At 36.5% G+C, this 27,371-nt stretch overlaps 2 protein-coding genes across 3 annotated transcripts; both read left to right on the forward strand.

Annotated features, from left to right (window-relative positions):
- The first annotated feature begins 1,353 nt into the window (after nucleotides 1-1,353).
- LOC117334505 (60S ribosomal protein L17-like) lies at nucleotides 1,354-10,149 on the forward strand. 2 transcript variants are annotated; one of them, XM_033894170.1, is made up of 7 exons: nucleotides 1,354-1,377; nucleotides 2,585-2,638; nucleotides 2,900-2,940; nucleotides 3,279-3,413; nucleotides 5,490-5,588; nucleotides 8,904-9,000; nucleotides 9,964-10,149. In XM_033894170.1, the coding sequence occupies exons 2-7, from the start codon at nucleotides 2,599-2,601 to the stop codon at nucleotides 10,113-10,115; spliced, it is 564 nt and encodes a 187-aa protein (XP_033750061.1). In that variant the 5' UTR covers nucleotides 1,354-1,377; nucleotides 2,585-2,598; the 3' UTR covers nucleotides 10,116-10,149. The 2 variants fall into 2 exon arrangements, with proteins under 2 accessions (XP_033750061.1, XP_033750060.1); XM_033894169.1 differs by lacking the exon at nucleotides 1,354-1,377 and having other exon boundaries at nucleotides 2,526-2,638.
- Nucleotides 10,150-14,199: 4,050 nt separating this feature from the next.
- Nucleotides 14,200-26,047, forward strand: LOC117335242 (E3 ubiquitin-protein ligase MARCH8-like). Its single transcript, XM_033895244.1, has 5 exons — nucleotides 14,200-14,420; nucleotides 22,661-22,938; nucleotides 23,844-24,042; nucleotides 24,524-24,733; nucleotides 25,118-26,047. Exons 1-5 carry the CDS (start codon nucleotides 14,301-14,303, stop codon nucleotides 25,697-25,699), a joined length of 1,389 nt encoding a protein of 462 aa, XP_033751135.1. The 5' UTR covers nucleotides 14,200-14,300; the 3' UTR covers nucleotides 25,700-26,047.
- The last annotated feature ends 1,324 nt before the right edge of the window (nucleotides 26,048-27,371 follow it).

Here is a 27,371-nt window from a genome sequence, read left to right on the forward strand (position 1 = left end):
CTTTCGTCCTATATTACTAAAATAGATACCTCAAAACAAGGACAGAATCATTGGAAGATGGGAAATTCCCCGAGAGTTGGTGTATATCCCACGTATCATCATAATTTAAAAGTGGGGGCCCGAACAATAATCTATCTGAGGAAACTACTAGTCTACAGCGAAAAGTGAAATATTGGAACATTTTCATTGAACATCAACATGGTTATAGACACTTGGAAGTCCTTGAACACTGGACTGAGGCCACAAAATAGACAGCGTGGATACAAAATATTTGGACTTGATCAAAGCGTTTGAAAAAGTTCCACATGAACGCCCACTAAAAGTGCACGGATACTGCACATTTAAATCTGGAAACACCTTGCCATGGTTAGAGGATTTTCCTCGCCGTCTTACTGTTCACGACGTGTAGTTATTCGCGATGGAATGTCCATTCTGATGGAGGTAACAAGTGCTGTGACACAGGGAAATACACTCTGTCCTGTTCTATTTTTAATTTATATTAATGACATCCCCGACGTAGTCTATCAGGTTTTTTTTTAAATGAAACATTTTACCGATGACTCAAAACTCTTTAAAAGCAACAATAGCTCATCAGAATCATAAGACCTTAAAGCAAACACCATTAAATGGATCACAAACGGGAACATTTGACACTCTTGCGCAAAACTCGAAATATCATTTCCCATCAAACGAATAGAGAAAGTTACAACAAAGAAAAAATTTGGTGTGGTTTTAATAAACTAATTCATCAAAGTAAACCGGTCATTTTGGGTCTATTTTCAGAACATTTATCTTTATGATATGATAATATTTATAAATGGAGAGACGATTAACTGGGTTGTGTTTTTCAGAACTTGAGGCGGTAAAGAAGTAAAGATTTAATCTAACGAACATTTTGCTTGACTCTAATATAAAGTTGAACGACCACGTGTATAAATTGTATTAGTTGAATAACAATATAGAAACCTAGAATATAGGTCTTTATAAAGTTAAGACATTCGTACTTAAAACTTTATTATTAGAATAAAAACATCAACACCTAGTATAGTTTTTTGTTAATACTAAGTTTATATATGAAAAACTATATAGACTCTATCACAGTTTTTTTTTAAACTTTTCCTGTATCACTGCAAGATTTATATATTGTTACTTTTTCAAAACTTTTGAAACATAATTGAATCAATTATTTTTAATGTATTTCTATTATTAATTATTCAATTTATAAAGACCTTTACTAGGGTATGTTATTCTATTTTTATAGATGCCTGTGAAACGACTTAGATTATTTGTCACACAGATTCTCGTGAAGACCTCTTTTTGCGTGTGCGAAGTAAGACTTTAACAAAATGCCAACTTCCTCTTCCGGCTCAATATAGGGTGAGAATGTGTAGATATTTATCATGCCTGCAAAATCCAAATAAATCTCCGTCATCTGACAACATACTGATTATTTTTCGTCGATGTTATAAACATTAGATATTAATCTAAATATTTCCAGCATTATGACACATTACATTGACTGATTTCCTCCACAAATTCGATATTGAATATGAAATGAAACCGACGTTATATAGGCCTAGAGTAGATAGAACCAGAGTTGAGAGGACTAAAAAATAGTAAAAATCGAACTCATTGTAATTAAACATTATAAATACGTTAACTTTTTCGGCGTAGTTCACAGTGTCATTAGTTTATTTGTTCGTTATGACATTTTGAAAGTAATGTAATTTTTGTTTAGTTCATGCACACTGTTGACATTTGTTGGTACTTGCATAGAAAGTTTACGACGCCAGTTTACGATATATTGGCCGGGGTCGGGTGCATATTTTAAAGTCAGCATATCAAGTTTTAAAGTTTTATATACAACATATTTGAAGTTTCTTCATCGATTCATGCTATCCCGGCGAAAAATTAACATTTGTTCTGTAGGGGGGGGGGGGGGGGGTGTTGTACACGCCGTTATCTGTTGTCATCTGCTAAAAGTGCCTATGTCTAGATCTATATACACCTGAATTAGATAATAGATCTAGGTGCATTTGCAAACATTTTTCGAAATTGTATCAAAAATTATCCGAGGGTTAACCACTGTGACAAAATTTGCATACTTGTGTCAATATTATAATAATAGACGCATTTAACTGTGCGGAATGTAAATATGAACAGTTGTAATTCTTAGTATGTCATAAAAACACTAAAAAACACACATCAAATACTTGTATTCGGAATAACAAGCTACATGAATGATGCTATGTGTAATTTAAAATAATGTCCTACAGCAACTTGATAGTTACTTTTATCTGGATCCACCCCATTTAATATTACCTGCATTGTTTTTAGTTGTGTCTAAACTAAGGCACACATCTTGATCTCGGATATTGTAATCTGGCTGGTTTGTTTGGCGTTTACTCCCAAATTATGTAAATAAGTGATCATGTCATCCAGTAGTACTAGTGGTAGAACCTGCTTTGCAATGCAGTACTGATATTGTGGTGATATTCATGAAATTGAATAAACATTTAGGTTTTAGATATTAATTCCAACTTAGTATTGAAACTAAAAGTAAAATATTTGATTAATTTTTCAGAACCAGCCGACAGTATGACACGATATTCGTCAGAGCCTGAGAACCCCACAAAGTGTAAGTAGTCACTAAGTATTTGAGAAATTAATCAAAATTGTTTGAACTTTGTAGTATTCAAAAATAAATCATTTTGAGACTTGTCTACTGGTGTTTGTAACTTATTTTTCTAATGAAGTGAGAGATTTCATGTTCAAAATTATGCTATCAAAAACTTGATTATAGTTGTGATTATTTTCATTCATTTGCTGGTTGTTGATAGCTAGCTGTAGCTATGAATGTAACATCAATACACCAATTAACCTTTTTTTCTCTTTGTAGCTGCCAAGGCTAGGGGTTCATACCTCAGGGTTCACTTCAAGGTAGGCTTCAATTCATATGCAAGGAATTTTATGCTGCCTGTATAACTGAAACTTACCCAAGGCCTTTGTCCATCCATCCATGATTAGTTAATTACAGTTAATGACATGTTTTGAACATTAAATGTTATTAATTCCCATCACAAATTTAATCTGGAAGTTTTGCAGCATTTGCTATTCACTGTAGTCTCATTTCTAGTGATTGTATCGAGGGTGTACATGTGTGTACTGATATTTAACATGAATGTTCTTTTTCAATCAAATAATTGATAAAAATATCCTTCAGCTATGCTAATTATTTTGAAAATAGCCATTGATACTTAGATGTTTTAAAATTGCAGAACACCAGGGAAACGGCTCAGGCTATAAAACGTATGCACATCACAAGAGCCACTAAGTACCTTAAAAATGTGATGGAAAAGAAGGAGGTTATTCCCTTCCGCAGATTCAATGGTGGTGTTGGCAGGAACGCACAGGTAAAATTTCATAATCAAATGTACATTTACTACCAAGTGATCATGAAAATAGTCAGTTTTAAAGGGTAATTTCAGAAATATTTTCTCTTGTTTCTCTTGTTGAAATAAAAAAAAAATTGGAATGAAAATATGTAACAGATATATATATCTGAGTGAAATGTTGGAATTGGTAAGCACAAACCTATATTTAATGTCAGGGTGCCTTTGGCACCTGCCGTTATAGTCGTGGTGGGATAAATATTGTTAGTCACACTATCTGTTTCCGGCTTAACTATTCCTCTTTTCTGTCATACAAGTGATATACATCCGCAGCCTAATATAGTTCGTATTTTAATAGCAATTATTGACACAATTTAACTGATGGTTGTAAACCGTGTTTACTGCAATCATTTAAAGTGAAATATGAATGTTTGGTGTTTGAGGATATTTAGATTATAAATATAAACATTTTACTCATCAGTATATGCAATTTTGTTGGCGTAGGATTATATGTAGTTCTGTCTCAATCCTGCCTTGAAAACGAAAGTAAAAATTTACATGTGTCCACAGAGAAACTATACATATGTCTTAGACTCATTTATTTATCCTTAGTTCATATACAGGAAGATTTCATATAAGCCTAAAACCAACCGTGTTTACTATAGTCAATGTTTACAATTCTATAAATAGCTTTGCAGCCAAACATTCCATGGGATAACTTCAGCTGTCACGTGACTAATCACATGATCATCACTAATCTGCCAAAATGGCGGTTATGTCTAATATAACTAAACCAGCATCCGTTCCCAGTTTCATATTTATTTGTATACACTAGAATACGCATCGAAATATCAGCAGGAATTGAAGGCAAGTTGTAACAAACTACTTTGCTGTTTTTCATGAGGATTTTATTAACTGATATTATTATTTGTTTATTTGAAAAGAATCTTAACGATTATGATCCATGACTGACTGTAGGCCTATACATGTATGTCTCGTTGGACAGCGCGACTGCAATTTTCCATCTGAGTTTAAAAACTTGCATTCTCGATGTTACTAGGGGTCATAATATAGATGTTTGCTAGGCCTAGTTAACATCTTACAAATATAAAAAAAAAACTTAGGCTGTATACATCTTGGATTTTATCTCTGGTTGTAACTGTTAATAGACCGATTTGTCCTTAAGTTGATTTTTTTTTTCAAAATTTACAAGCAGCTTTACTGATTCAGAAGTATATCAATAATCTTCCACAAACATTAAAGAAATAGGTCAGGGAAAGAACTACTGTATACTCAGCTATTGGAAAGTTGTCAGCAGAAAAATATGTTAAACAGTATATACATGTAATCTTAAATAGATATAGAATAGGAAAGAACAGATTAAGACATTTCATCTGATACAAATGTAGCTGTCTGACTATAAATATGACCTCAGACCCTGTCGTTTCTCAGGTGATCTATTTATTGAATGTCAATGAATGCAGAACACACACACACAAACCTTTTTGTTGTGAGAATGAACATTTCCTCTAAGTAAATTGAATCAATAAATATGAAGAATTCTGCTTATTCTCAGCTTTTCAAGTTAAGAAAAGTCTAAACTTTACACTCCTGTAAGTAAATTGAATATATAAATATGAAGGATTCTGCTTATTTTTAGCTTTTCAAGATGAGAAAAGTCTATATTTAGATTATTTTTGGGTTCTTTTCCAATCATAGATAGGACTTAAAAAACACCTTTTTGAAAATTAAAAGGATTTCTTTGGCAACCTCCCCTATTTTTTTCTGGCATATTAGCAGAAACACATATATTATTTTTCAGGCCCTGTTTAAAATCAAGCAATTGTGAAATAAGACCTAAAAAATACACATTTTGTAACATTTGTTAATGCCATTCCTGTTAATGTGCAGTAAAATCTTGTTCTGTCTTGTAAAAATATCTAGCAATTTTAGTGTGTATTAAAAGAGAAGAAAATGTATTTGATTTTTAGTCCTGTAAATAGCAAATCAGCTGTTTTTTATATAATATAATTTACACAAACACAGGATGATCATTTATCATTTGGTATGTATAGATTATTTCTGATTATCTTTCAGACCAAACCATTCAAGGCATCTCAGGGTAGATGGCCAAAGAAAAGTGCTGAATTTTTACTCCAGCTTTTGAAGAATGCTGAGAGCAATGCCGAATACAAGGTGAGTATACTGTCCTCTCGGCCAAGGTGGTTCATTCTGAACCAAGGTGGTATTGTGGTAGTTTATAGTCTGTACCAAGGTTGTATTGTGGTAGTTAAGTCTGGACCAAGGTGGTATTGTGGTAGTTTAGACTGGACCAAGGTGGTATTGTGGTAGTTTAGTCTGTACCAAGGTGGTATTGTGGTAGTTCATACCTGCCATTTTGTACGATTTGGGCGTAATTTGTACGAAAAATAAACGGCAAATACGCCCTACGAATTTTAACAATTTTATTACGAAATTCTAGTAACCCTTGGTCAAAAATTAAAAAATCCGTAATTTCTGCCGTGTCCGGGTCGAAAATTAAGCTACACGGTCACTTTGGTGCTTGAACACTATGAGTCTTCTATATGCGTCAAACGCACTTACGACGCTGTTCTGTACACCGCATGGCATTGTGTTTGTCAAAATGGCGGCAGTGCAATGAAGCGGGCCGAATGAAGCATGTGTTTCGGCATTCAAAATGTCAGAGGAAGATTCTGACCACGATAAGCGCGGGAAGCCTCAATACAAACAGAAGTTTAAACCGGAATACACTCGTATCTCAGGTATTGTAGCTTCTAAACAGGGTCAACTGTTTGCACATTGCAATGTTTGCTCCTGTGACTTTAGTATTTGTCACGGCGGTCAGAACGACGTCGAAAAACATCGGCAATCCAAAAAGCATAAACTATGTGAACATTCTAAGCAGGGGACGTCAAATATATGCAACTTCTTTATAAAAGACAATGAATTTTCAGTAATACAGGCGGAGATGTCGTTCACAGAATTTCTCCTGGAACATTCGATTCCATTCGCTGCTTCCGACCATCATACATTATGATTATGTATGTGAATTTGTTTTAATTCAGATTCTGTTTGTTTTTTGTTGTGACATAGTTCTTTAATAAATACTTTTTTGTTATGAAGAGTTGAGAAATTTATTTGAACACAAAAATATAGGAGCTACTGTCTTTATTACATGGTCGAATTCCTATTCTCAAGGAGTCTTAACTGAGTCACCACAATGCAGGAAATTGCATCTGAGACCACCAAGAAAACAAAAATTTTCAGGGGGGGGGGCATGCCCCCAGACCCCCCTAGTAAGGACGGCCCGGTGGGCCGTGGCAGCCCTGCGGGCTGCTACCAGCCACTCTGGAAATTAAATCTTCCTCTTTCACATTTTGAAATACTGGCAGGTATGGTAGTTTATAGTCTGTACCAAGGTGGTATTGTGGTAGTTTAGTCTGTACCAAGGCGGTATTGTGGTAGTTTAGTCTGTATCAAGTTGGTATTGTGGTAGTTTAGTCTGTACCAAGGTGGTATTGTGGTAGTTTAGTCTGTATCAAGGTGGTATTGTGGTAGTTTAGTCTGTACCAAGATGGTACTTGGGTAGTTTAGTCTGTACCAAGGTGGTATTGTGGTAGTTAAGTCTGTACCAAGGTGGTATTGTGGTAGTTAAGTCTGTACCAAGGTGGTATTGTGGTAGTTAAGTCTGTACCAAGGTGGTATTGTGGTAGTTAAGTCTGTACCAAGGTGGTATTGTGGTAGTTTATAGTCTGTACCAAGGTGGTATTGTGGTAGTTAAGTCTGGACCAAGGTGGTACTGTGGTAGTTTATAGTCTGTACCAAGGTGGTACTTTGGTAGTTAAGTCTGGACCAAGGTGGTATTGTGGTAGTTTATAGTCTGTACCAAGGTGGTATTGTGGTAGTTTAGTCTGTACCAAGGTGGTATTGTAGTAGTTTAGTCTGTACCAAGGTGGTACTGTGGTAGTTTAGTCTGTACCAAGGTGGTATTGTGGTAGTTTAGTCTGTACCAAGGTGGTATTGTGGTAGTTTATAGTCTGTACCAAGGTGGTATTGTGGTAGTTTATAGTCTGTACCAAGGTGGTATTGTGGTAGTTTAGTCTGTACCAAGGTGGTACTGTGGTAGTTTAGTCTGTACCAAGGTGGTATTGTGGTAGTTTATAGTCTGTACCAAGGTGGTATTGTGGTAGTTTAGTCTGTACCAAGGTGGTACTGTGGTAGTTTAGTCTGTACCAAGGTGGTACTGTGGTAGTTTAGTTTGTACCAAGGTGGTATTGTGGTAGTTTAGTCTGTACCAAGGTGGTACTGTGGTAGTTTAGTCTGTACCAAGGTGGTATTGTGGTAGTTAATCTGTACCAAGGTGGTACTGTGGTAGTTTGATCTGAACCAAGGTGGCATTGTGGTAGTTTAGTCTGGACCAAGGTGGTATTGTGGTAGTTTAGTCTGTACCAAGGTGGTATTGTGGTAGTTTATAGTCTGTTACAAGGTGGTATTGTGGTAGTTTATAGTCTGTTACAAGGTGGTACTGTGGTAGTTTAGTCTGTACCAAGGTGGTATTGTGGTAGTTTATAGTCTGTTACAAGGTGGTATTGTGGTAGTTTATAGTCTGTACCAAGGTGGTATTGTGGTAGTTTATAGTCTGTTACAAGGTGGTATTGTGGTAGTTTAATCTGAACCAAGGTGGTATTGTGGTAGTTTATAGTCTGTACCAAGGTGGTATTGTGGTAGTTTATAGTCTGTACCAAGGTGGTATTGTGGTAGTTAAGTCTGGACCAAGGTGGTACTGTGGTAGTTTATAGTCTGTACCAAGGTGGTACTTTGGTAGTTAAGTCTGGACCAAGGTGGTATTGTGGTAGTTTATAGTCTGTACCAAGGTGGTATTGTGGTAGTTTAGTCTGTACCAAGGTGGTATTGTAGTAGTTTAGTCTGTACCAAGGTGGTACTGTGGTAGTTTAGTCTGTACCAAGGTGGTATTGTGGTAGTTTAGTCTGTACCAAGGTGGTATTGTGGTAGTTTAGTCTGTACCAAGGTGGTATTGTGGTAGTTTATAGTCTGTTACAAGGTGGTATTGTGGTAGTTTATAGTCTGTTACAAGGTGGTACTGTGGTAGTTTAGTCTGTACCAAGGTGGTATTGTGGTAGTTTATAGTCTGTTACAAGGTGGTATTGTGGTAGTTTATAGTCTGTACCAAGGTGGTATTGTGGTAGTTTATAGTCTGTTACAAGGTGGTATTGTGGTAGTTTAATCTGAACCAAGGTGGTATTGTGGTAGTTTATAGTCTGTACCAAGGTGGTATTGTGGTAGTTTAGTCGGTACCAAGGTGGTATTGTGGTAGTTTAGACTGGACCAAGGTGGTATTGTGGTAGTTTAGTCGGTACCAAGGTGGTATTGTGGTAGTTTATAGTCTGTAAATAAAGATATATTTCATACATTATCATTCCTAAAACAACTACCCACATTTTTACATGAAGAGGTGCTTGTGTTTTGCAGGGTCTAGACACAGATCATTTGGTCATTGAACACATCATGGTCAACCAGGCCCCTAAAATGAGAAGGCGAACATACAGGGCTCACGGACGTATCAACCGTAAGTATGGCCAGCATTTTACAGCTCTAAATCATTTCAACTTTAACTGAAATTAAAACTCTTAAAGCTCTTAAACACATTTCCTAATTTAACCTTAAATGTTACGTGACAAAAAATCAAATAAAGCTCCACCTGCATTCATGTGAACTGACCCAATAGCTGTACATGCACACCTGTTGATCATGGGGCAAGACATTAACAAAAACCATAAGGCCTTGGTTGTAGCAGGCGATAGAGGACCAAACTATATTTCACAATTTCTCTGTGACATGTCTATCTGATTTTCTACCTGAATATATTTGACACTAACAGCGCTGTAAAACGTTATCCTCCTATGTAGAGGATGTGTCACAACTGCTTACCTTTTGTAGCATTCTCCTGTGTACATGTAAGAATAGGAAAACTAGTTTCTGGAACACCTCTGTATCTTACATTCATTCAGAAATTATCAAACACTAGGTTGTATGTATATGTCAGTTGAGATTTTAGCAGATATTTCTTTGTTTCTGAACAATCAAAATCAAGTGAAAATGTTTATCCATTGTTTCACGACAAGCACTGACCATATTTGTATAAAGAACATTTTACAAAAAAAAAATAGTGAAAATTTCACTTGTGGTCACCTGAATTTATGCATGATGAGCTGTCAATTTTAGGTCAGCACTTTGGCTTTTGAAATATCATTGATGCATAATTAGATTCTATTTTCATTCCACTGAAAACTTATCATCAATATCTGGTCAACAACAATAATGTCAGGTGAAAAAAAAACTTCCTGTAAGGTGATTTTTTCTTCATTTATTCCACATGAATCTTTTCCCAGAAAACTGGGCATCATTTTTACACATGAATATCAAAGACACTAAGACTTTCACTACAACTTGATTCCTCCATTTCTTCATATAGATAGTTTTGTGTAAATTGATTTTGTACAAGGGAAATAACTCTTTGTTCTTTTGACAGCCTACATGAGCAGCCCCTGTCACATTGAGGTGATTCTGGCAGAGAGGGAACAGGCCGTACCCCGCCCTGGCCCTGGCGGTGATGATGAACCAGTCAAAAAGAAGGTCTCACAGAAGAAGCTTAAGAGGCAAAAGATGATGATGAGGGACTAAATACAATTATTAAATTAAACGTGTCTGGTTCACATCAAGAGTTTGTGTTTTCGTTTCGACAGAATGCCTGTGTTCAAAATTTAAAGTCTTGGCAGACCACATTCTCACAAACTAATGTATACATGTAAACTGAGAACCATAAAATGATATATTTATATGCCATTTTTCTTTGTCGAGATTCTATTATATAAAAATTAATGTTGCTATTCTATAAAAGTTTCCAAGATTTTAGTTCTTCTGAAGATAGCTTTGTCTGGGACCAGGGAATGGATTTCAATGATACTTCATTGTACTTGCACAAGGTCACTGTCGGAATTTTCCAGTAAAATATTTCCCTAAAGGGAATACCCCAAGTTGCCTTTCAGGAAACCACCAAAGGAAATGATTTGATAATCAAATACATACTTTACTAGAATAGGCCTTGGTGTGGAAGATGTTAACAATAATCTGGGTCCTCTGCAAGAACTCTATAAACTTGAGTGTCATTCATCCATTGTCTAAACCTGTGTTGTGAAGGCATTAAACGAGCAAAGTTGAATTTACTTGAACCAGCATATTATTTATTCAGAATAGCACAAGTTGTTCCCCTCAACACTTTCCCGTTTTTTTTTTCTTCTAGACATTGAATTTACTTCAGACAGATTTCTAACATCCAATTCATATCCTACATATGCATCTGTATAGGGAGATATAATTTCAATTCACATAGGAAGAGTTCTCGGAAGTTGAAAGTTTTGACAGTTCAAAGAGAAATTCAATTTTGGTTTTGACAGTTCAAAGAGAAATTCAATTTTGGTATCTGTAGCATTGTAGACCAAATTAATAGAATCGCAGGGGCCTGAAAATTTATAATAGTTTACGTGTATTTGAACCTTCCAGAGAGGTGTCATTTTTACCTAATTTTAATCTAGCCCCCAAAATGTCTGAAAATGTGCAATACACACTAGGGAAGATCCAAATATACGTAGACTTCACAAATTCTAAGGTCCTTGTGGACAGAATTTGAAGAATCGACATTGCAACAAAAGGAGGTTACATGTAGGAGAAGCTTTCAAAGAATTGAATCAATGCTACATCCTGGAGACGTTCTTATTTGATTAAAAATCAAACCTTATATTCCAATCTGATGCAGAAAAAAACAACTTGGAATCCCGGATGATATAACTGCTTGTACAATGTTTTAGCCCATGTTTATTCTGAGTAACAAAGTACTTTCTGTGAAATGGAGGTAAACGTGAAACGGCTATATGGACTATGAATCTGAAACGGAGGTAAACGTGAAACAGTAGTCTAAGCTATATGGACTATGAATCTGAAACGGAGGTAAACATGGAACAGTAGTCCTAGCTATACGGACTGAACTCACGCTAACTACCTTACAATGGAGAATTTGTAGTTTCATGCTCAAGGCCAAAATCTGTTCTAGTAGTCCTAGCTATACGGACTGAATCTGTGAAACGGAGGTAAACATGAAACAGTAGTCTAAGCTGTGAAACAGTAGTCTTAAGATATACGGACTGAAGTGAAGCCCGAGATTCCTCTGATCATCTATTGCCAACACAGACGACGCCAGACATCTTATCGGACATGTGTGGGGCATACACCCAACACCTTTCTATGGTGGCTCGTTAGGGCCAAGTATCAATTCTCGCACTCTCGACCTTAGGTCGAAAACGCGAGAATGCGAAAACTCGACGGCGAGAATATGAAAACGCGAGATTAATCTCGCACTCTCGCCGTCGCGTTTTCGCATTCTCGCGTTTTCGACCTAAGGTCGAGAATGTGAGATTTGATACTTGGCCCTAACGAGCCACCATACCTTTCCGTTAGAATACCAAACGTTACATGCTTAGTGCTATTACCACCCTCCAAAAGCTCGAGCTTATCTTGTTAATTCAAATTGTGACTAATTGCGTACTAAGAAACTTTGTCGTATTAAACTTTTAGGACATTGTTATTAATTATTTTCGTTTTTGGTGTTAGATATATTTGGGTATCGATTTATAAATACATTTTGTGACAAGCAGTCGGCGCGGTAGCATCTTTAAATTGTCTGACGTCTCGTCAAGCCAGATAAAACTCGGTTCATGAACTGTCAGTTGGGAATTTGCACAAAAGTACCTTTGATAATAAGTTTTGACCTGCGTGCGGCAGAGAGCTATGTTTCGAATTCATTCCATATCCCATTAGTGTAGTTGTTATTGACAAAATTAACTAGGCCTAGTTGTCTAAACAACAATTTTTTTCTACTGCTGTAATTGAAAGTCGATGAAAACAGGAACCTTAAAGACAACACCGTTAAACACATTGAGTCATGTATTGCAGTATGAAAAACAAAGTAACCGAATGTAATTTGGACGGTTAGACTAGTTAGATTGGAACAAACTAATAAAGCGACATGCCGGAAGCAATTTAGGACTTTGGCAAAGTGAAATACAAAGTAGATACAATGGAGGGGTTAACAGTAGACGTTGTGTTATAACAACGACGAATGGGGTGAAATATAAACACTAGGAATTAGGCACTCAGAATTGTGACCCTGTTGACTTGCCATATGAGAGATGCATGCGTGTGATGAGAGTGTTTGGGAGGCTGTGGTATGTTCGTGTTTGTCTCCTGCCGAAGACACCCAGCAGGACACCCCACCCAGTCAATGCTGAGTGTTATGCGAGCAGCAGCACAGGGACTTGATAATTAGTTACAGTCTACATGTCATTTTTACCGAATTTTAATCTAGCCCCCAAAACGTCTCAACATGTGCTATACACACTAGTAAAGGTCCAAATACATGTAGACTGTAACACATTCTCAAGTCCCTGTGATACACACTAGTGAAGGTCCAAATACATGTAGACTGTAACAAATTCTCAAGTCCCTGTGATACACACTAGTGAAGGTCCAAATACACGTAGACTGTAACAAATTCTCAAGTCCATGTGAGCAGGAGTAGAAAACTATCATTTTTGAGACTTCATGACCTAAAGTCTTCCTCACAGGGGCGAACGTTCAACTAACGACCTAAAATTAGACAGTATCGGCGGACATTGTGTTATATATAAACTTATTGCATTCAAACTATTTATTTCTAATTTATGTTTTCATTCGGTTTTCAAATACATACACATGACAATATTTGGTATACTATAACATACAATGTACTTCACCTTATCCATCTAAACATTTCATACATATCGTACATCTGTATTGAGCATTCATATTTAATATTTCATACACTGCATAATCTGACCATACATATTAGACATTCCTTACAGATCATACTTATGCATACACACCATAATGTGTGACCTTTATATTAAACATCTCATTCATTACTGTACATAATGTACGTACAGTGTCTATACATATGTATTTAGTTCCTACACCATTATATATATAAATACAGAAGCAAATGCGCTAGTACATGATTATAGGTTTAATAATGGTCATGCTTTCATTTTCATCTAAGAGGTCATTTTAAAAACATCGAAATACAAACTAAGAAAAGCAGTCATGTGTAGTTTTTATAAACGCAAGGAAAAGAACTGTAAACAAACAAAAAAACACACCAATACAATACAGACAACAAGCATTCAAACTATATATTGTACAAAGATATATTTCTCAGCTGAAGCAATGAGCCCACGAGAGAATTTCTAGTAACGAGACCGACATAATAATATTAAACGTTTCTAACGCGTTCGGTGATTTTTTTACGTGAACAGATATAATATATCTGGCCTTCATAGATTATATGACTATAAAAATATGTTGATCTGTGCATGGATCAAAATTTACAAAATGTCAACTCAAAGTATATGTTATTGTTCAAATAAACAATAAAATCACTAATGTTTTGAGTGACAAAGGGATTCGAAAACTGGGTATAACTGTTATAGTCGTTTCCGACAATATTACAATTAATAAGGTATGAACTTAATCTGATACAATGCAACGGAAATGGTCAGTTAGCACCAGTTCACGGTGACTCGAGCCTTGTCGGTATCGTTACCATGGTTCCGCATGTACCTGGCGGTCTCATTTAGCCAGTGATAAGTAAAATTACTTACCTAGTGACTGAGTAGATATCATACCTTCGCGCTTAGCGAACTCACTTGGTATCTGGACCAGTCTGTAGTCATTCTGACAATCGGGAACGGTCAGTCTGACAATCGAGACTGGACAGTGATGGAGTCACCCCCGGGATGTAACCGTGACGGTCCCGTCAAGAATCTGAGCCGTACACTCAATGGGTCCTACCTAATGGCCTGTGGTATCGGAGAGGATGGGGACTCGTCCGATCAGCAGGTAAGATCCGCAGGGACCTGATACGAGTTTCCAATCACGGTCCATTATATACACGAATTACAATTTACGTATAAAAGGTATGGACAGCGGGGTTGGGAATTCGTGCCAAGTGCCTATGTACAATCGTATTAAACTGCAGTCTTTGGACACTGCTTATTTGACAATAAAATTAATAAGCACATAATTTAGTCCACCATTACCAGGTGACGGACTCTGTATTCAAATATTTACACAAGATGACATTTGAATTTACGTAAAGTAATTTCATTTTTGAAAATATGAGTAGAGATAGGGTGATAATAAGAGGGAAACAGAGGAAGAGCATTAAGAAGTCTCCTTCATTTACAATCTGATTTACTATTTTTGAATAATAATTAGAACATTTTTAACATGAAAGTTTTAAAATATTATTTTTAGACAGAGTGAGTGATCTTTCTCGACTCAGCTGACATTTGTTGACATTACACTATTCCATACTTTCAGCTGTTCAATGTTCATCATATCTCATGCCATGTTTTGCTTTCATCGTTGTCTTTCCTTTCCTTCTGATATATCCGTTTCACAAATGCCATATGAATCGAGAAAGATCAAAGACGCTGTCGTTAGTTATATAGTATTATATACATATATATAATTGAAGGGACATAGTTGACTAAAGGAAGAGAAAGAGAGCTGATAGGGAGGGAGTGATAGAGGGAGAAGAATAGTGCGGAGGGAGATACAGAAATCAAAATCCGTTTGTATCACGAATATATTGCTAAGTGTGCAGATATATTTTTCGTTTTCTTCTTTTGTAAAAATCAGGACTTCCATGTAATATTAGTTGCAGTTCTAGTGGGATGAACTCATTTAATTCGCGATACCATTTTACTCTCTGATCTACATACTTGTTACAATTAAAGAAGAAATGGTAAGCATTTCCTATATAGTGTCCACATTGACAAATTTGGAAATCAATCAAATTAGCATGAAATAAGTCGTCATTTAGAGTACTCGATCTACATCTTAATCTGGCATGCAAAATATTAGTTTTCCTGCCACCAATCAAATAATAAATAGGAATAGTTATGTAAGTTAAGCTTACGAAGAGTGTCTTTAAATACTGAGACTGACATGCTCTGTCTAATTAGCTCACTGGTTACGAGTAACCGAGAGCTAATGCTGTCACCCCGGCGTCCGCGTCGGCGTCGGCGTCCCACCCCAAAACTTTAAAGTTTTTGGAGTAAGTTTTTGGAAAGCTTGTAAGTCCAAAAGTATACACCTCATGCCCTTCTTATTTGGTTTATACATTCATTAGAGGTCTAGGAGTGATGTTATGGCAAAACTATGCAGAAAAAAATGTGATTTTTTTCGCATTTTACCATTTTGTGCACTTAACTTTTTTGGCACCAAAACCCACTTTAAGGTTTTTGGAGTAAGTTTTTTGAAAGCTTTAAAAAGTCCAAAAGTATACACCTCATGCCCTTCTTATTTAGTTCATACATTCATTAGAGGTCTAGGAATGATGTTATGGCAAAATCATGCAGAAAAATATTGTGATTTTTTCGCATTTTACCATTTTGTGGACTTAACTTTTTTGGCACCAAAACCCACTTTAAAGTTTTTGGAGTCAGTTTTTGGAAAGTTTGTAAGTCCAAAAGTATACACCTCATGCCCTTCTAAATTGGTTTATACATTCATTAGAGGTCTAGGAGTGATGTTATGGCAAAATCATGCAGGAAAAAAATTGTGATTTTTTCGCATTTTACCATTTTTTGGACTTAACTTTTTTTGCACCAAAACTCACTTTGAAGTTTTGGGGGTAAGTCCAAAAGTATACACCTATCACCCCTCTAATTTGGTTTATACATTCATTAGAGATCCAGGAGTGATGCTGTGGCAAATCATACAGAAAAAAATTGGCATTTTGGCATTTTACTACATTTATTTAGTGGACTTACTTTTTTTGACACACAAACTCACTTTAAAGATTTTGGGGGTTAGTTTTGAAAAGCTTACAACTAAACAAGTAAGTCCACACCCTTCTTATTTGGTTTATACATCCATTAGAGGTCTAGGAGCGATATTATGTGACATAAAATTTCAAAATGACATGCTTATACATACATAAAAAATGAATGCATAGTGTGATTGCTGCCGCCGGTGAGCTTTCGCAATCATTGATTGCACTTGTGTTAAGTTCTAAGTTGTTCCAAAGTCGAATAGTAGAGGGAAAAAAAGAAGTGTTAGTAAGATGAAGTCTAAAATTAGGTAAACAGTAGTTGTTAGCATTACGGAGGTTATATTGTGTATTTTGCGAAACTAAAGGAGGAAGTAAATCTGTAAGATAGTTCGGCGTTAGATTAGCGTGAATTTTGAAGAAAAGTTGTAATTTTCTCCTTTTCCTTCTATTTGTTAATGATTCTAGTGTACTCAGAATATAATGATTCCCTACTTGTATAAGAAGGTAATCCAGTAATTATACGAATAGACTCTAGCTGGAGTTTTTCTAAATTGTCCGCATCACCCGTCCCATACTTTACAGCAATATTCTAATAAAAGAAGAATGTATGACCTGTAAATTTTGTCTAAGGTTCGTCTGTTCAACACATACTTCAGTTTTCGTAAAACACTTACCTGTTTTGACACATTTTTACAAATATTTTCAATATGGCAACTCCATTTACAATTTTCATTTAATATTACTCCTAGGTGCTTATGATTCTCTACAAAGTCAACATTTACATTATTAAACTTTATTTCAATAACATGGTCAAGCTCAAAGTTGGAAACAAGTAATGCCTCCGTCTTAGCAGGATTAAAATTTACTAACCACTTATCTGCCCAGTGTTTAATTTTACCTAGATCGCTATTTATCTTTATTTCAATGATTTGAGGTGAGGTATCCGAGTAGAGTAAGGAAGTATCATCTGCAAATAATTTACATAATTTTTCAAAGTTATCGGCTATGTCATTTATATATAGAATAAATAAAAGAGGGTCTGATACCGAGCCTTGAGGAACACCGGCATTTGTCGGCATTCGTTTGTGGCCCGTCCGTCCGTAAACGAATCTTTTGTTTCCCTATTTCCTGAGAAGTATATACGTACTTGAAGGATTTTCTCAAACTTCACGTATATTCCCATACATACATGTAGGTCCCTTGTTGTGCCCCAGAAAACAAAATGGCCACCAGGCGGCCATATTGGATTATGATAGTTAAAATTTGTTATCGCTATATTTCTTGAGTAGTATTGGAAGGATTTTTCTCAAACTTCATAAGTAGGTTCCCTTTGATCCTTTGTCGTGCCCATTTAATTCGGGTTCGATCGGAAAAACAAAATGGCCGCTTTTGGTAGTTGTAGTTTGTTATCGGCGTTTTTTGTGAAGTGCAAGGGAATCTTTCTGAACCATTAACACGGATATTTCCTTCGGTCCTTAGTTGTGTTCATTCATTTTTAAGTCCGATCGGGAAAACGAAATGTCCATCTCAGATTTTGACAGTTTTGCTATCACTATTTACTGAGGAGTACTGGAGGGACTTTTCTCAAGCTTTACATATACCCATTGATCCATAGTTTTGATAATTTGTTAACAAAATGTCTAAGAAAGTTTTTCTTATATCTTTTTTTGAACTTCATACTTGCCCTGCAGGTAGGGCGTAAGAATTGTACCTGCTGCCCCCATTGTATGATCGTAAGATGCGACTAATTTGGGATCTTATCTTTTCTTTTCTTTCTTAACAACTTTCTTCTTCCTAATGTCTCCCTTGACAATGCCTCACTTTTGGCCTCTAGTTGAGCGTTCGCCCCCGTGAGGAAGGCTTTGGGTTCTGTCCCCTGGCCGAGACATACCAGAGTCTTTAAAAATGGTAGTTGCTACTCCTGCTTGGCGCTCAGTATATTAGGAGTGGGACGACTGGTTCGCCTGTTGTCAGTATAATGTGACCCGGTGGGGTGTGCTGCTGGGTGTCTTCGGCAGTATGCTTCAGTGAGGTAGCACTATAAATCGGCAAAAGTTCTGGCCTATCACAAGGAGACTTAACACAAACATACCGCGGCCTCCCAGGACACACATACGCACTCACGCATGTCGCACGCACGGGAGGCCGTCCTTAAATGACCTTAGCTGTTAATAGGACGTTAAACAAAATAAACCAAACCAAAAGAACTTCATACGTAGTTTTCACTGATTAAATGAAGAGGGGAAAGAAGGGAAAATTCATTCAATTGTGGAGGCCAAGATACTTCAACCGACACGACGCCCGTCATAAGATTTTCGCCGTGATATCCTCTAAGTTTGTTAGAGTAGGCGCCAAGGTTCCCCGAGATATCTTATTCATATGAAGTATGTTTTTAGATATGTATATTTACACGCGTTTTAAGGGTGACGTTTATAGACAGATCTGAGATAGAATGACATTCGGGCCATCACAATTGAGAGAAAGTAAAAAAAATCTGGTGTTGGGACCGGAGGAAACTCGGACTAATTTTGTCTGACGTAGCAAAATGTAGGTATATATCTCCTTTAGCCAATCACATTCTGCCGACTGACTCTTCAATCCGTTTAATGATTTTCACATCAAACAACAGTTTTGAAAAAGGCCAAACGAAGTACATGTAGGTATCAGATTTAAATATCTCCTGTATGCTGACAATAAGAGGTTGAAGAATGGCAACTCCCTCCGATACCGATGATGTATGTATACATTATAGTGACAGTGTAATATACTGATGGTGTATGTATATATTATAGTGACAGTGTAATACACTGATGATGTATGTATACATTATAGTGACGGTGTAATATACTGATGGTGTATGTATACATTATAGTGACGGTGTAATATACTGATGATGTATGTATACATTATAGTGACGGTGTAATATACTGATGGTGTATGTATACATTATAGTGATAATGTAATATACTGATGGTGTATGTATACATTATAGTGACAGTGTAATATACTGATGGTGTATGTATACATTATAGTGATAATGTAATATACTGATGGTGTATGTATACATGACAGTGACAGTGTAATATACTGATGATGTATGTATATATTATAGTGACAGTGTAATATACTGATGGTGTATGTATACATTATAGTGACAGTGTAATATACCGATGGTGTATGTATACATTATAGTTACAGTGTAATATACTGATGGTGTATGTATACATTATAGTGACAGTGTAATATACTGATGATGTATGTATACATTATAGTGACAGTGTAATATAGTGATGAAGTATGTATACATTATAGTGACAGTGTAATATACTGATGGTGTATGTATACATGACAGTGACAGTGTAATATACTGATGGTGTATGTATACATTATAGTGACAGTGTAATATACTGATGGTGTATGTATACATTATAGTGACAGTGTAATATACCGATGGTGTATGTATACATTATAGTGACAGTGTAATATACTGATGGTGTATGTATACATTATAGTGACAGTGTAATATACTGATGGTGTATGTATACATTATAGTGACAGTGTAATATACTGATGATGTATGTATACATTATAGTGACAGTGTAATATACTGATGATGTATGTATACATTATAGTGACAGTGTAATATACTGATGGTGTATGTATACATTATAGTGACAGTGTAATATACTGATGGTGTATGTATACATTATAGTGACAGTGTAATATACTGATGGTGTATGTATACATTATAGTGACAGTGTAATATACTGATGGTGTATGTATACATTATAGTGACAGTGTAATATACTGATGGTGTATGTATACATTATAGTGACAGTGTAATATACTGATGGTGTATGTATACATTATAGTGACAGTGTAATATACTGATGATGTATGTATACATTATAGTGACAGTGTAATGTACTGATGGTGTATGTATACATTATAGTGACAGTGTAATATACCGATGGTGTATGTATACATTATATTGACAGTGTAATATACCGATGGTGTATGTATACATTATAGTTACAGTGTAATATACTGATGATGTATGTTTACATTATAATGACAGTGTAATATACTGATGGTGTATGTATACATTATATTGACAGTGTAATATACTGATGGTGTATGTATACATTATAGTGACAGTGTAATATACTGATGGTGTATGTATACATTATAGTGACAGTGTAATATACTGATGGTGTATGTATACATTATAGTGACAGTGTAATATACTGATGATGTATGTATACATTATAGTGACTGTAATATACTGATGGTGTATGTATACATTATAGTGACAGTGTAATATACTGATGATGTATGTATACATTATAGTGACAGTGTAATACACTGATGGTGTATGTATACATTATAGTGACAGTGTAATATACTGATGGTGTATGTATACATTATAGTGACAGTGTAATATACTGATGGTGTATGTATACATTATAGTGACAGTGTAATATACTGATGGTGTATGTATACATTATAGTGACAGTGTAATATACTGATGATGTATGTATACATTATAGTGACAGTGTAATATAGTGATGATGTATGTATACATTATAGTGACGGTGTAATATACTGATGGTGTATGTATACATTATAGTGACAGTGTAATATACTGATGGTGTATGTATACATTATAGTGACAGTGTAATATACCGATGGTGTATGTATACATGACAGTGACAGTGTAATATACTGATGATGTATGTATACATTATAGTGACAGTGTAATATACTGATGGTGTATGTATACATTATAGTGACAGTGTAATATACTGATGGTGTATGTATACATGACAGTGACAGTGTAATATACCGATGGTGTATGTATACATTATAGTGACAGTGTAATATACTGATGGTGTATGTATACATTATAGTGATAGTGTAATATACTGATGGTGTATGTATACATGACAGTGACAGTGTAATATACCGATGGTGTATGTATACATTATAGTGACAGTGTAATACACTGATGATGTATGTATACATTATAGTGATAGTGTAATATACTGATGATGTATGTATACATTACAGTGACAGTGTAATATACTGATGGTGTATGTATACATTATAGTGACAGTGTAATATACTGATGGTGTATGTATACATTATAGTGACAGTGTAATATACTGATGGTGTATGTATACATTATAGTGACAGTGTAATATACCGATGGTGTATGTATACATTATAGTGACAGTGTAATATACTGATGGTGTATGTATACATTATAGTGACAGTGTAATATACTGATGGTGTATGTATACATTATAGTGATAGTGTAATATACTGATGGTGTATGTATACATTATAGTGACAGTGTAATATACCGATGGTGTATGTATACATTATAGTGACGGTGTAATATACTGATGGTGTATGTATACATTATAGTGACAGTGTAATATACTGATGGTGTATGTATACATTATAGTGACAGTGTAATATACTGATGGTGTATGTATACATTATAATGACAGTGTAATATACTGATGGTGTATGTATACATTATAGTGACAGTGTAATATACCGATGATGTATGTATACATTATAGTGACAGTGTAATATACTGATGGTGTATGTATACATTATAGTGACAGTGTAATATACCGATGGTGTATGTATACATTATAGTGACAGTGTAATATACTGATGGTGTATGTATACATTATAGTGACAGTGTAATATACTGATGGTGTATGTATACATTATAGTGACAGTGTAATATACCGATGATGTATGTATACATTATAGTGACAGTGTAATATACTGATGGTGTATGTATACACTGACACGTCATTATAGTGATAATGTAATATACTGATGGTGTATGTATACATTATATTGACAGTGTAGTATACTGATGGTGTATGTATACACTGACACGTCATTATAAGGACAATATGAAATACTTAGATTCTCTTGTTGGGATACATGCATGTTGTTTTGTCTCCAATTGGAGTTTTGGTCAACTGATAGCTCTTACATGTTATGCTCAATCAAAAAAGGCATACAGCGTCGATTGTTTGCAGGTATGTCTATGAATTCAATGTGTGGAAATAACAGTTATTTAAAAAATGCCAATGCCATGTTTTTGGCATGCATTTTCATTGTGAAAATTATTTTATTTTCTTATACCCGGCCGAACTCAACCTTCGTCCAACCTTTAATCAGTCTTTCCGTTCGTAACAAAGTTCGGGTTTAAAAGATTTGTAGAGTTTTTTAGAATCAAACTTAACTGTTCACGGTTTCTTATCTCCAGGACTATAGATATGCTGATCAGGATCGGAGGGGCGGTGGTCATTGCACGTGCGACGGCGGTGATGTCCCACACGTGTACGAAAACCCACTGGCCTGTGACGGAAGTAGCGAGAGCGTGACCCTCAACAGCAGCTACACAGAGGAAGAGGAAAGTGTGACCGCCGCACAGACCTCGCGCTGGGTCCAGCAGACACGTGATAGCCAAAACAAGTCTAAGTTGTCAAGAGTCATTTCTGTGGACATCGCTGACCGTTCGCTTCCCGCTCCCGCGGACATCAGGTAAGAAATAAGATCGCATGAACCTGATAATTTGTTACGGCCGAGGTGCATACACAGGGACTTGAGGATTTAATACAGTCGAAGTGTACACACAGGGACTTGAGGATTTATTACAGTCGAGGTGTACACACAGGGATTGGTTTGGTTTGGTTTATTTTGTTTAACGTCCTATTGACAGCTAAGGTCATTTAAGGACGGCCTCCCGTGCGTGCGACATGCATGCGTGTGGTGAGTGGGTATGTGTGTTTTGGGAGGCTGCGGTATGTTCGTGTTAAGTCTCCTTGTGATAGGCCGGAACTTTTGCCGATTTATAGTGTTACTTCACTTAAGCATACTGCCGAAGACACCCAGCAGGACACCCCACCCGGTCACATTATACTGACAACGGGCCAACCAGTCGTCCCACTCCTTGTATGCTGAGCGCTAAGCAGGAGCAGTAACTACCATTTTTAAAGACTCTGGTATGTCTCGACCAGGGGACAGAACCCAAAGCCTTTCTCACGGGGGCGAACGCTCAACTAATGGCCAAAAGTGAGGCAGTGTCAAGGGAGACGTTAGGAAGAAGAAAGTTGTTAAGAAAGAAGAGAAAAGATAATATCCCAAATTTAGTCGCCTCTTACGATCATGCAATGGGGGCAGCAGGTACGATTCTTACGCCCTACCTGCAGGGCCAGCACACAGGGACTTGAGGATTTATTACGGTAGAGATGTATACACAGGAACTTGAGGATTTATTACGGTCGAGGTGTATACACAGGGACTTGAGAATTTATGCGGTCTAGGCTATTTGGAACTTTCTAGTGTATGTATATAAGGGGGTTAGGTTAACATTTGGAAAAATGACTTCCCTCGATTTTCTAGAGATGGATTTGTTCAATTTACATATTAATATGTTTTTGTTTCAGTGATGGAGTGGTGGTGTGTCGGATTTGTCACGACGATGATTCGGAACAACCTCTAATTTCGCCCTGCTTCTGTTCGGGATCTATGGGTATGCTACACATGTCCTGTCTGGAACAGTGGCTCGGCACCTCCGACACAACGAAATGTGAAATATGCCAGTTCCAGTTTTCCATTAACAAAAAAGCCAGATCCTGTAAATGGGTAAGTACAAGTAACGGTACATTGCCACTTATCTTACACACTAAATGTCAAATAGTACCAACTGTGGAAACAAATAACCAGACATCACTTCACAGACATATTAGTATGATAATCAAGAGCTAGAATACAATTAAATCCAGTTATGAAATGGAAGCGAACTAAGGTGCTGTCTTTCCGTTGGCGATACGGAGGCCAACGTTAAGATTCTTTTTAACCAGGTTTCTCAAAATCTATAAGCGACATGGCAACCAACTTTGTGGATTATAATGTGAACAGCAAAGATCGGGATAAGATTTGATTTGGCTTTCTTTGATTTTGTATTTTGAACTGAAAAAATAAAATTTTGGTGGATATAGAAAATTGACGAAGTTAAATCAACTTGAATTTTCGCAGACACCTTTGACAAACCATGTACTTTACATATGATGATGTCTCTTTGTTTGATACTTGTTTCCGAATTTCATCTTCCTCCCCTTTATAGTTCCTGACCAATAAGAAGCTGGGCAGAGAGAGACGGTTACTGCTGGCTGATCTGTGCTGTTGTATGTGGTACGCGCCCTCTACTATCGCCACCACATTGTCCTGTCTGATCGGCGCCACACACTTCACTTCCGCCAAGAAGAGCTGGGAGGCCACTAGTCTCATCCTTCTGGCCACTATCAACATGTGCTTTTTTATGTTGTGGTGTGGGGTATGTGTAAATAATATCCTTTATAATACAAATATATTAGCCATGTCGGGATATCTACTCCAGTTAACATGGAAATGTCGCGCGATCCTTCAAGAATAAAGAACAATTATTTTGCTTACTGGACAACTGCTTCAAACCAACTCTGTTTTGTTAACATGGTCAGATTCCCCAGGAGTGGAGAACCATACCTTTCTAGATTTAAATCAACATGTCCATAACCCCCTTTTTTAGTGAGTTCATGGGAACTTCATTAGTACAAATTATCATTCAATTGTCGATACGTACCTATATACGTACCGTTATGTTTATGCATGTCAACCATGGCAATCTCCATTGAACTCGCGTGTATTCGAATGTTCTAATAATAACATGATTCTTTTTCAGCTTGCCTTTCGTCGAAATTTGAGAATATGCAATAAATGGAAGGAAACCCACCAATTGATTCGTATTAAGTACAACCCTCCATCAAAGAAAGGCGTACACAGTCCCTCTCCGTCGCCTTCCGCCAACAGTAATTCCGTTGACATTCCACCGGAAACGCCGTCTGCAACAAAGTCAACAGAAATGGCGCAACGGGAGCGTATCACCGGAACGCCGTACGGGTCTCCGTGGCCGCGACGTCACTCAAAGTTAAACAGTACGTCCACTCCACGCATGCCCAATGCATATACCAAGTTGAATGACAGCTGTTACAGGATGCCAGAACAGACACCGATTAACTTTATCCGAGACCATATGATGCGGAAATGGGGACTGTATTCCAACCATTCGTCCACACCAGTCCGAGGGCATGACGTCACCGCGGTCAGACAAACGAACCAGAACGCTGACTGCCGGGAGGTGTTATGTATGACGCCCATCGCACCAGACGATATAGTGACGTCAGCAGACCCGCGCGCACCTGTTTCTGCCATTTGGCGGCAAGGCTTGCAGGGTTCCGAGGTAGAAGGCGCCGATGCAGTGTAACTTGTGTTCATAAGGAATAATGACATCTTCACCATTCCAAAGTCTAATTTTTGGAATGGAGAGACATTTGCATTTTGAAACGTAAAATTATGGTGTAATATATTTATATATAACAATGCTATCATTTAACTAGTTTAATTAGTGCTACTCTATGACCTGTGTTATGCTTTTTTGAACAGTGTATCAGCCATTTTCTGATATTATATAATTGCCGATAGGAAGATGGCTATATACTGCATATGTTCTCCAGATTAAAGTCTAAAACGTGACATAAAATGTATATTTTTGATAAAACAGAAATAATTGTCAATGCCATTGCTGTTTTCATAAACCTGATCATAAACATTTTACATATTGTCCTTGTTTGTGTAATATTAACGTTGAAATTTCACACTAAGCGAGATACTTATGGGTGTTTGTAAATACAGTATGTGAGTAAATTCTTATCTGTACATTAAACAAGGAAGAAATTCCAACTCTGCAGACATAGGGGGTCGTCCAAGGAGCTACTGTGTATCGGATAACATACAGAAAAACAAAACATTTTATTATATTAAAAAACATTGAAGACGGATAAATGGTATTTGAAATAGATACCCCATTCACTAAAACAAGATGAAGGGAGAATAATTGCATCATCCATATCGTTGACAGGTTTGAAATCAACTGTGGAAGAGATATATATTTGAAGAAACCGCTTACGTATCGTCGTTATTGGGAGACAACTGCAACTCTGTCTACGAAATCACTAGCTAACGCCCTGTCAGTTACCTTCTTTGATCCCTCGGAGCTCCTGTAGGGCCGCAGTATCGATGATGACCTAGTCCGAGTTTCCTCTGGCCCTGACACCAGACATGTGTAAAACTCTGGCTAAGGATGACCGTGATGCAAAAATTACTTGATACCATTTATCCGAATTCACCTAAATAACTCATCTTTATTCTCATGTACTATTCGACTTTGGTACCATCTATACTTCGAGGTTAGGTAAAGTGTTTCGTATGAAATATTAACAAAACTCCTTTATTAACTGTACACAAATCCTAATTTATTTTATTGGAAAATATCAATCTAACATTGGACGACAGATAAGAAATGATACATAATGATTTTGTAGAAGAGGTGTAATACTTTAAATAATTCCCTGCTCCAATCAAATTTGATACTCGGGGACACGTGAAATGATAAGGAGATACCTATGCACGGGATGTGACGAGCCCTTGTACAAGTTTGAATAATGATAGTCAGAACCCTCGGTAGGAACATATTAACAAATCAAATAAGCTATTGTTAATATATATTCTAGATACAAATAAACAAACTATTGGGGCTCCAAAACAACTCGAGGATGACTGACAAAACAAAACACTACACAATCTCGAATTCCAGGGACACCGCCAAGAGAGGTGAAAATCGAACATGTAATCTACGATGAGGCTATCTATGAATTTGAGTATGTATTGGTAAAACATGGAACACTTGGATGTCATCTCTTTTATCAGAGTTACTTCCCTTTGTTCCTGTAAAGCTCGAAGTCTTTTCCACTACTTTGTACATGTATCTTTTGTATGGTATTTTGTAGTACTGAGAAGTTTTCTGTGTTCAGTTATAATCGGCCATAAAGTGTTCATTTCACAAATGACTTTTGAACAGTTTCTTTCTTTGATTTTAT

Source organism: Pecten maximus, chromosome 9 (assembly GCF_902652985.1).
Source record: "Pecten maximus chromosome 9, xPecMax1.1, whole genome shotgun sequence".
NCBI classification, from domain to species: Eukaryota; Metazoa; Mollusca; class Bivalvia; order Pectinida; family Pectinidae; genus Pecten; species Pecten maximus.

What these genes read in the sequence shown, in the direction of transcription:
- LOC117334505 (XM_033894170.1), top strand. Translation starts at nt 2,599, where the DNA reads ATGACACGATATTCGTCAGAGCCTGAGAACCCCACAAAGT. An exon ending in GTGTTGGCAGGAACGCACAG is followed by an intron (nt 3,414 to 5,489) that starts GTAAAATTTCAT and finishes ATTATCTTTCAG; the next exon opens with ACCAAACCATTCAAGGCATC. An exon ending in GGCTCACGGACGTATCAACC is followed by an intron (nt 9,001 to 9,963) that starts GTAAGTATGGCC and finishes TTCTTTTGACAG; the next exon opens with CCTACATGAGCAGCCCCTGT.
- LOC117335242 (XM_033895244.1), top strand. Translation starts at nt 14,301, where the DNA reads ATGGAGTCACCCCCGGGATGTAACCGTGACGGTCCCGTCAAGAATCTG. An exon ending in AAGCCAGATCCTGTAAATGG is followed by an intron (nt 24,043 to 24,523) that starts GTAAGTACAAGT and finishes TCCCCTTTATAG; the next exon opens with TTCCTGACCAATAAGAAGCT. An exon ending in TTTTTATGTTGTGGTGTGGG is followed by an intron (nt 24,734 to 25,117) that starts GTATGTGTAAAT and finishes ATTCTTTTTCAG; the next exon opens with CTTGCCTTTCGTCGAAATTT.